General features: G+C 33.5%; 1 protein-coding gene across 1 annotated transcript in view; it reads left to right on the top strand.

Annotated features, from left to right (window-relative positions):
* The window catches only part of LOC141337934 (nucleoplasmin-like), a 13,129-nt gene extending 2,080 nt beyond the window's left edge, over nucleotides 1-11,049 (top strand). The window contains exons 2-6 of the mRNA XM_073843509.1: nucleotides 2,486-2,602; nucleotides 2,680-2,762; nucleotides 5,799-5,909; nucleotides 9,916-10,009; nucleotides 10,908-11,049. Of these exons, the coding sequence (XP_073699610.1) occupies nucleotides 2,486-2,602; nucleotides 2,680-2,762; nucleotides 5,799-5,909; nucleotides 9,916-10,009; nucleotides 10,908-10,963 (461 nt within the window). The 3' untranslated portion in view covers nucleotides 10,964-11,049. The remainder of the gene's footprint in view (nucleotides 1-2,485; nucleotides 2,603-2,679; nucleotides 2,763-5,798; nucleotides 5,910-9,915; nucleotides 10,010-10,907) is intronic.
* The last annotated feature ends 284 nt before the right edge of the window (nucleotides 11,050-11,333 follow it).

The raw sequence follows: 11,333 nt of genomic DNA, 5'->3' as shown, positions 1-11,333 counted from the left end.
AAGCTGTTCAGCCAACAGTCCGACTCACCCGCCAAAACAATGTGGACAAGAATTTCACCCTGCAACAACAGAGCGGCGCATGAGAAAATCACAAGACAATAAAAATCCCAACAGGTTAACTAGAGGTCAGAAGTCTTCTTGTTCTAGTTCAGTGATACACAAATACTCACACAGATCAGATAAAAAGAACATGTAAAAAACAATGACACTGTCCATCCACACATTTTTCTCAACATAAAGTGTTTTTTTTTTTTTTTATAAAACAAATAATACTTTTACTCAACAATGATTAAATAAATTGGTCAATAAATTCTAATGTAATAAAAGATTTCTATTGTAAATAAATTCATTTTTAACTTCCTATTTATTAAAGAATGTCTAATGTTTTTACAAAACAAATCAAAACAAATACACACACTACCTCTCAAAGGTTTGGGATCAGTAAGATTTTTAATGCTTTTTAAAGTTTCTTATGATCAAAAATAGAGAAAATAAAAAGTAATCTTGTGAAATATTATTATGATGTAAAAAAAAAAATTCTATATTAATACACATTCAAATGTAATGTATATCTGTAATTAAAGTTGAATTTGATTCATTACTCCAGTCTTCAGTGTCACATGATCCTTCAAAAATTATTCTAATATGCTGATTTATTAATAGTGCTGGAAACATGGGCTGCTTAATATTTTTTTGGAACCTGTGAACCTTTTTTTCAGAATTATTTGATCAATAAAAGGTTCAAATGAACAGCATTTATTTAAAATAAAAAGGTTTTCTAACAATTCTACTGTTCTACTGTTCAAATGTTTGGGTTCTGTAAATTTATATTCTTTCTTTTTTTTTTAAAGAAATTCATACTTTTATTCACCAAGGATGTGACAAATTAATAAAAAGTGATAGCATAGATTTACATTGTTAGAAAAGATTTATATTTTAAATAAATGCTGTTCTTTTTAACTTGTTATACATCAAATAATCCTGAAAAAAAGAACCACAGGTTCCAAAAAAAGATTTCCAACATTGATAATTCTAATAATAAATTAGCATATTATATAAATTATATAATAAATTATAAGGTAATAAATTATAAGTTATAATAATAAGTTAATCAATTATATTTTAAAGTATATTAAAATCAAAAACATTATTTTACATTGTAATAACATTTTGAAATATTACTGTTTTTCTGTATTTTTAATCAAAAAAATGCAGCCTTCCTTAAAGAACATTAGGTCTCACTGAGCAAACTTCACTTTAGTTTTCAGTATTGATAATAATAAGAAAAGCAGCACAACATTTTGGAATGATTTCTGAAGGATCGTGTGACATTGAAGACTGGAGTAATGAAGCTGAAAATTTAGCTTTAATATAATACATTTGAAATTAAATTAAAATAGAAACGGTTATTTTTCAAATGTAATAATATTTTACAATTTTACCATTTGTAATGGATTTTTGATCAAATAAATGAAGCTTTAGTGAGCAAAAGAATCTTCTTTCACAAACAAACAAAAATTATAATAATCTTACGACATTTTATGCTTACCATGTGAATCACATATCAGTAGTTTCATTTTGAAACACAAATCATTAGATTAGATGATAATCTCTCATCGTGAATCACACCTTCTGACCACTGGACTGATATATTTAAAAGAGCCACTGTATGACTGTGATCTGAAAAATTATAATTTATAATTATAATTTATAATTTTTGGTCCGTGACCAAAACTAAAGATACTAAAGTTAACCTACATACAGAAAGAGAGACAGAGATTACTAAAGGGAATATGGATTACATAAACAGTCACAATTTGGTTTATAAAAATGAAATCATATATTTTAAAGACATTTAGCCTTTAAAGGATGCACATTATACTTTTATATCTATATGCTTACACTTAATTAAACCTGACATGTTATGACTTTATTTTAAGCAAAATGTTAAAGCTTTAGGCTAACCATTTTCTCAATGAATAATTTGAAATTAAAAAAAATTAAAAGTCTGCCTCTCCATTAATTGCTTACTCATTAAATAAAGTTAAAAAATAAAAACCAAAATAAGTTGTTTTTTTAATGCTGTAGTAGGGCCTACAGTGTAGGCTAAACTTTCTTCAGCAAATAACTTGATTAGAAGTCATTTTGCGCCCTCTAGCGTCTGATGAAGCGCGTCACGCGCTCAGACAAAAACACCTGAAGTTCATCATGAACAGATCCAATTTATCAGTGATCTGCGTGCAGTGTTTTCCTCGCTGTTTACAGGTGTGCGTCCATGTGAATATCGCTGTTTATATGAAAACATTATATCTATTCATTCTTTGCTGCAGGGTAATAATGTTCGATGTGTTGATCTTGACTGTACCTTAAATACTTTTAGGAAAAGGGATATTAAACGCCTCTTTGTAAACAAACATTTACGTTTGGGGCCGAGCTGACAAGTCTTAAGCAAAGACTCTCTCCTCACGCCGTTTCACCTGAACAGCGTTCGTGCTGGCTGAAATGACAAGCTGCTTTATTGAAAATGACTCTGTAGCTTCAATCAGTCTGTCTGAATTATCCAGCTCATCATCCGTGTCTGACAGAGCATGTGTTCACTGGGGTAAGACCATTTTTCTCCTATACGACAATTGGCTAAATTGTTTAAGATGCTTTTACTTGCCCTTTCTTTCCTGAAAGGTTGTGTACTCAGTGGCTCTGAGACCACGGCTGTCTTTCAAGCAGAAAATGACCTTCTGGAGAACCAGTTTTTCATCAAAACGGTAACATAGATTTGGGCCAACATGAAAACTGTGAACATTTCTCACCTTCATGTCGTTACAAACTCGTCTGACACTTTTTGTTTCGTGCTTTCCTTCAAGTGAGCCACTAATCGTTGTGACTGGATCATTGCTTCAATGATTTGAACTGGAGTACCGGATTTGTGAACGTAGCATCGCGTCATGCATTCTTCTCTATCAATTCGTTTTATTCGGACTTAGTTAGTTCATCAATATGCAAAGGCACTTAAAGGAGTACTTCACTTTCAGAACAAAAAATTACAGGTAATGTACTCAATCCCTTGTCATTCAAGATGTTCTTGCTTTCTTTCTTCAGTCGTAAAGAAATATTAAGAAAATATTTCAGGATAAATATTTCGCAATATAGTGGACTTCTATGGTGCCCCAGAGTTTGAACTTCCAAAATGCAGTTTAAATGCAACTTCTAAGGGCTCTAAATGATCCCAGCGGAGGAAGAAGGGTTTTATCTAGCGAAACAATCGGTTATTTTCTAAAAACATTTACAATTTATATACTGTTTGATCTCTACACAGAGTACACCCACAGCTAGACAAGGTGAGAATTTGAGGTTAAAAAGTATATCAATTGTAATTTTATATATAATTTTTTTTTTTTTTTTTTTGAAAATAACATCGTTTTGCTAGATTAGACCCTTATTCCTCTTCTGGGATCATTAAGAGCAATTTTAAGCTGCATTTTGGAAGTTCAAACTCAGGGGCACCATAAAAGTCCATTATATGGAGAGAAATCCTGCAATGTTTTCCTCAAAAAGCATAATTTCCTTACAACTGAAGAAAGAAAGACATGAACATCTTGGATGACAAGGGGGTGAGTACATTATATTTTTTGTTCTGAAAGTGAACTACTCCTTTAAGTTTGTCTTTCTTTACTATTATTTTTATTATTATTATTACGATATCTTGTTTTATTTTATTTCTTTCTTTCATCTGTGGGCAAAAGTCTTGAAATGATTTACCAAAGCAATATATAATATTTCACAATTGTTCTATTTGTAATTAATTTTTGATCAAATAAATGAAGCTTTGGTGAGCATAAGACTTTTTTTTTAAAATCTTCTATTTTTTTTAACAGCAGTCTGATTACATCTGAACAATCTGCAACAATAAACTGGAAAATCAAGTGTAGATAAACACTTCAATCTCTAATGATTTGCAATCATTTGATTAAGGCAAACAGAAGCTAGTACACAGCAAGAAAGAAGCATTTGTTAAATATGCGCTAACGCTAAGCTAATGCAAAATAATTAGACCATAGAACCAAAACAGTATTTTGATATGAATCACAGGGAATTTCAGTGTTCAGGAAATAGGTGGATATTTAAGAATATGACATATTCTACATTTATGTCTGTATCATGTAGGGCTGCTTATGATTATTTAACACGATTATGAATGGGTCTGGAACTTGATATGATTGATTAATTTTTTATTTAATGTAATTAATTGAATGTAAAATAAAACAGCATTGTCTTCACTGTAAGAATGAAACATGCTTTGTTTCTTATACAAACTACAAAAGTCCCTCCGTCAAGAGCATTGAGTGATTTTGTCTTGTCTTTTGTTGTTTGATTAACATCAAGCACAGAGACGGCAAAAGGAATATTACTTGTGGCCACTTTAAGAGCAATCAGTAGCAATGATCGTTTTATCACGGTTATTGCATTTTCATAATCGTTTGAAGCAGAAATCGAAACTGAATTTCAATTAATTGCACAGCCCTACTTTATTGGACTGATGAAGGGAAACATCAAGGGAAACATACTTTCTATATATGTAACATTTCCAACAACAATAATGACTTTTGTCTTGAAAATTCTTGAAATAATTTGCAAAAGCAATTAAAAAAAAGAAAAATAAGTAATTATGAACATGGTTTCACCGTTTACTACACATTATTTTTATTATTTCCCTATAAGCAGCTAATTAACCAGAAGTCTCGCCCATAAGCTTACTTCTGTGTTGAAGAACAAGGTGGATTCAAGTCTTAAAATAAGTTGCCAAAGCAATTAAAAAACTGTAATGTGTCAGGTCCTGGAGTTACTTCATAGTCATTTATGAAACTTGTACCTAGCAAGCAATAGTCGTCATTTCACCATCTGGGTTAACTATAAACCCGATATAGTCCGGCTATGTGTAACCCACTTCCAGCCCAAATAATCTTGAATTTGGTTGCATGCCATTTTTTGGCAAAATAACTAGTTAGATGTATGATATTCCATCCTGTAAGCAAACTCAGCAGCGTTTATAAGGTTTTATGGTTTAATTTTTGTAATTTTAATTTGTCATTTTTAAATTGATGACTAGTCTAATACTGGGATATTTGTAGACGTCTATTAAATTTTCACTGACAGCCCAAATACAAACTTGTTTTAGCCTAGACGTCTGGGCTGTGTTTTCACGGCTAATAGACGTCTTTTAGACCAAAAAATGCTTGCTGGGTTGTTATTCAGCTGTCTCTCCAGTTAGCTGGTAATAGTTGTGCTGGATTGTTTATGATTAGAACTCGAGTTTTGGATTTGTTAACAAATAATCACTAATCAAATCATTTGATTCATTGAATCAATCTTCTTAGTCAATTCTTTTCATTCATGAATCGGACATTGCTCATCAACATGCAAAGGCACCCATGCTTGTTGTTTATTTGCCAGGATTGATTGATTTAAGGCTTGAACGAATAAGTGATTAAATCCATAATGCATCGCTTTTTAGCAGTTTATGAAGCTTTTTATGATGCTTTTCTTATTTTGTAGTCTACATTTACTTTCATTATAAAAGACCAGGATATTCATGAAGTTCACCTTTTGTGTTTATGGGTAATTTACATTTTGGTTCATGAGAGTGAGTAAATACATTTTTAATGATTACACTTCTTTAATGTTCTATTTAAAAAAAAAAAAAAAAAAAAAGTGTACAAGTGAGCCTAATTACCTACAGCCACATCTGTAGTTTCTAACCGGTTTGCTTTTACACTAAAATGACCTGATTTCTATTTTCACAGATATGTCTTAGTGAGGAGGCAGGAGATGAGATGCATATGGTGGCCGTCTGTGACGGTGTAGGAGCTTCCAAACCATTGCCCATTGCCACCCTCCGCCACTGTATGCCAATGGTGAAGTATTATTGTGATTCATAGTTTGATTGAAACTTCTGAAAGTGCTTGCAGAAACTGCACAGAAAATATTCTCTCATAGCCACATGGTTAGTACAAAAGTCTGAAAAATCTGTGTCTAACTTTAAGGAATGTCAATACCAAACACATTTTCTTTTTTTTTTTGCTTTTTTTGCTTTATTCTTTGCTTTTTTTTTTCGTTTTTGTTTTGCAATTAAGCACATTTTTTTGGGAGTTATTCCTTAACATTTAGTTTTTATGTGTACCACTGTTCAGAACTATGATGCTGATTAGCATCTTTGTGCTGGGTTCAAAAGTATCTAAAATCACTACCAAAAAGTCATGAATGAAATGCTTGGAGTTTCAGTAGTGATGTTTTGTTGTTTTAGGGGGATGTTATCCTATAAAATTTTCACTAGCGAAATGGTCACAAACAAAATATTTGGTGGAGTTTTGGTGGTGGCATCTTTGTTTTTTAGGGGGATGTTATCCTATAAAACTGTCACTACCGAAATGGTCACAAACAAAACACTTGGTGAAGTTTTGGTAGTGACATCATTTTTTTTTTTTTTTTTTTTTTGGAGGGGGGATGTTATCCTATAAAACTGTCACTACCGAAAGGGTCACAAACAAAACACTTGGTGAAGTTTTGGTAGTGGCATCTTTGTTTTTTTAGGGGGATGTTATCCTATAAAACTGTCACTACCGAAATGGTCACAAACAAAACACTTGGTGAAGTTTTGGTAGTGGCATCTTTTTTTTTTTTTTTTTTTTTTTTGGAGGGGGGATGTTATCCTATAAAACTGTCACTACCGAAAGGGTCACAAACAAAACACTTGAAGTCTTTGTTTTTTAGGGGGACGTTATCCTATAAAACTGTCACTACCGAAAGGGTCACAAACGAAACACTTGGTGAAGTTTTGGTAGTGGCATCTTTGTTTTTTAGGGGGACGTTATCCTATAAAACTGTCACTACCGAAAGGGTCACAAACGAAACACTTGTTGAAGTTTTGCTAGTGGCATATTTGTTTTTTAGGGAGACGTTATCCTATAAAACTGTCACTACCGAAAGGGTCACAAACGAAACACTTGTTGAAGTTTTGGTAGTGGCATCTTTGTTTTTTAGGGGGACGTTATCCTATAAAACTGTCACTACCGAAAGGGTCACAAACGAAACACTTGGTGAAGTTTTGGTAGTGGCATCTTTGTTTTTTAGGGGGACGTTATCCTATAAAACTGTCACTACCGAAAGGGTCACAAACAAAACACTTGAAGTTTTGGTAGTGGCATCTTTGTTTTTTAGGGAGACGTTATCCTATAAAACTGTCACTACCGAAAGGGTCTCAAACAACACACTTGAAGTTTTGGTAGTGACATCTTTGTTTTTTAGGGGGCTATTATCCTATAAAATTTACACTAGCGGAATGGTCACAAACGAAACACTTGGTGAAGTTTTGGTAGTGGCATCTTTGTTTTTTAGGGGGACGTTATCCTATAAAACTGTCACTACCGAAAGGGTCACAAACAAAACACTTGGTGAAGTTTTGGTAGTGGCATCTTTGTTTTTTAGGGGGATGTTATCCTATAAAATTTTCACTAGCAAAATGGTCACAAACAAAATATTTGGTGGAGTTTTGGTGGTGGCATCTTTGTTTTTTAGGGGGATGTTATCCTATAAAACTGTCACTACCGAAATGATCACAAACAAAACACTTGGTGAAGTTTTGGTAGTGGCATCTTTGTTTTTTAGGGGGATGTTATCCTATAAAACTGTCACTACCAAAATGGTCACAAACAAAACACTTGGTGAAGTTTTGGTAGTGACATCATTTTTTTTTTTTTTTTGGAGGGGGGATGTTATCCTATAAAACTGTCACTACCGAAATGATCACAAACAAAACACTTGGTGAAGTTTTGGTAGTGACATCTTTGTTTTTTAGGGGGACGTTATCCTATAAAACTGTCACTACCGAAAGGGTCACAAACGAAACACTTGGTGAAGTTTTGCTAGTGGCATCTTTGTTTTTTAGGGAGACGTTATCCTATAAAACTGTCACTACCGAAAGGGTCACAAACGAAACACTTGGTGAAGTTTTGGTAGTGGCATCTTTGTTTTTTAGGGGGACGTTATCCTATAAAACTGTCACTACCGAAAGGGTCACAAACGAAACACTTGGTGAAGTTTTGCTAGTGGCATCTTTGTTTTTTAGGGGGACGTTATCCTATAAAACTGTCACTACCGAAAGGGTCACAAACGAAACACTTGGTGAAGTTTTGCTAGTGGCATCTTTGTTTTTTAGGGAGACGTTATCCTATAAAACTGTCACTACCGAAAGGGTCACAAACGAAACACTTGGTGAAGTTTTGGTAGTGGCATCTTTGTTTTTTAGGGGGACGTTATCCTATAAAACTGTCACTACCGAAAGGGTCACAAACGAAACACTTGGTGAAGTTTTGCTAGTGGCATCTTTGTTTTTTAGGGAGACGTTATCCTATAAAACTGTCACTACCGAAAGGGTCACAAACGAAACACTTGGTGAAGTTTTGGTAGTGGCATCTTTGTTTTTTAGGGGGACGTTATCCTATAAAACTGTCACTACCGAAAGGGTCACAAACGAAACACTTGGTGAAGTTTTGCTAGTGGCATCTTTGTTTTTTAGGGGGACGTTATCCTATAAAACTGTCACTACCGAAAGGGTCACAAACGAAACACTTGGTGAAGTTTTGCTAGTGGCATCTTTGTTTTTTAGGGAGACGTTATCCTATAAAACTGTCACTACCGAAAGGGTCACAAACGAAACACTTGGTGAAGTTTTGGTAGTGGCATCTTTGTTTTTTAGGGAGACGTTATCCTATAAAACTGTCACTACCGAAAGGGTCACAAACAAAACACTTGGTGAAGTTTTGGTAGTGACATCTTTGTTTTTTAGGGGGCTATTATCCTATAAAATTTACACTAGCGGAATGGTCACAAACGAAACACTTGGTGAAGTTTTGGTAGTGGCATCTTTGTTTTTTAGGGGGACGTTATCCTATAAAACTGTCACTACCGAAAGGGTCACAAACGAAACACTTGGTGGAGTTTTGGTAGTGACATCTTTGTTTTTTAGGGGGCTATTATCCTATAAAATTTACACTAGCAGAATGGTCACAAACGAAACACTTGGTGGAGTTTTGGTAGTGACATCTTTGTTTTTTAGGGGGCTGTTATCCTATAAAATTTACACTAGCGAAATGGTCACAAACGAAATATTTGGTGGAGTTTTGGTAGTGAATTTTTTTTTTTTTTTTTTTTTTTTTTTTTTTTTTTTTTGGAGGGGGGGATGCTATCCTATGAAATTATCACTACCGGAACAGTCACAAACAAAACACTTGAAGTTTTGGTAGTGGCATCTTTGTTTTTTAGGGGGACGTTATCCTATAAAACTGTCACTACCGAAAGGGTCACAAACAAAACACTTGGTGGAGTTTTGGTAGTGGCATCTTTGTTTTTTAGGGGGATATTATTCTATAAAATTTACACTAGCGAAATGGTCACAAACGAAATATTTGGTGGAGTTTTGGTGGTGGCATCTTTGTTTTTTAGGGGGATGTTATCCTATAAAATTGTCACTACCGAAACGGTCACAAACGAAACACTTGGTGAAGTATTGGTAGTGGCATCTTCTTTTTTTAGGGGGATATTATCCTATAAAATTTTCACTAGCGAAATGGTCACAAACAAAATATTTGGTGGAGTTTTGGTAGTGGCATCTTTGTTTTTTAGGGGGACTTTATCCTATAAAATTTTCACTAGCGAAACGGTCACAAACAAAATATTTGGTGAAATTTTGGTAGTGGCATCTTTGTTTTTTAAGGGGGGGGGGTGTTATCCCATAACATTGTCACTACCGAAACATGTCATCATTGTTTCGGTACTGAAATTTATTAGGGGGAAATTAACTAAATTTTACTACAGTTGTGCAGTTTTTTTTTAGTGTGCAATTTAAAATTCTCTATGTTACAGATTAGTTTTCCGGGTTTGGAGCTTATTCCCCCTGTCACATTTAAACTGTGCTCTGGTAAAGGACCAGTGTTCATCTCTGCTCAGCACATAACATGTAAGAGCTTGCATGGGCATATTCATATTTTATTCTATGTGTTTTTTAGGGTTCTGCAAAAAAACTATTATTTTGGCTCCTTGTTAATTCACATAAGTGACCCTGGCCCACAAAACCAGTCTTAAGTCGCTGGGGTATATTTGTAGCAATAGCCAAAAATACATGGTATGGGTCAAAATTATAGATTTTTCTTTTAAGCCAAAAATTATTAGGAAATTAAGTAAAGATCATATTCCATGAAGATTTTTTGTAAAATTCCTACTATAAATATATCAATGTAATTTTTGATTAGTAATATGCATTGTTAAGAACTTAATTTGGAGAAGTTTAAAGGTGATTTTCTCAGTATTTTGATTTTTTTTTTTTTTTTTTTTTTGCACCCTCAGATTCCAGATTTTCAAATAGATGTATCTCGGCCAATAATTGTCCTATCCCAACAAACCATATATCAATAGAAAGCTTATTTATTGAGCTTTCATATGATGTATATATCTCAGTTTTGTAAAATTTAACCTTATGACTGGTTTTGTGGTCCAGGGTCACATATGTGAAACTGCAGCAGGTTGCTGACTGGATGATTTTACTCAATCAAAAATGTCAGCATGATTACACAGCCAGAGAGTTTCAATAGTCCAACACAAGGACTGTTTTTCTTTTTTATTCAGTTGATTGCGTACATTAATACTACGAAAACAAAACAAGCAGCAATATTAATTTTCAGTTTGCTACACACTGCAAAATATCTACCTCAGCATTTTCAGATAATTTTACTCCATAATTCCCATGTATGTACATGTTAGTATTGTAATATTATATATATTTTTAAATGCTGAATTTCATTTCTGAATGGTGTTCAACCATCATATTGCTAAATTTATTTCTGCCTTTGTTTTTGCAGTGAATCCCATTGAATTGACAGAGGGGGAGGAGGATGACGATGATGAAGATAATTAAATGCCAGCGATGAGAGCTTATTTTGACTGTTTGAACTATGCTGGGTCCTGTCGGACAATGATTGTTCACCCTGTCAGTATTTGTTACTAAAGCATCACAGTGTTTGTCAACATTGAAAAACTGTATTAAATTCAAGTGTTTTAATTCTAATGAAAAACAGAGTAATAAAATGAGTCTCTCAGTGTAAATAATACATGATTTTTATCTGATGTATTTTTGCCCCATCTGTAGACTGAGATGCATACCTAAAAAAAGAAGCAGTTGACTTGAAGTGAGAAGTAAACGCTGTAGATCAAATATTTCTGAATCATAAAATTAATTTGAGTTTGATGTCTTTTATTGGTTTCTATCTTTGTGGAGGTATAAAATC

This window comes from Garra rufa, chromosome 7 (assembly GCF_049309525.1).
Source record: "Garra rufa chromosome 7, GarRuf1.0, whole genome shotgun sequence".
Classification (NCBI taxonomy): domain Eukaryota; kingdom Metazoa; phylum Chordata; class Actinopteri; order Cypriniformes; family Cyprinidae; genus Garra; species Garra rufa.
Note: the sequence above shows the minus strand (reverse complement) of the source record. Positions and strands in the feature narration are given on the sequence as shown.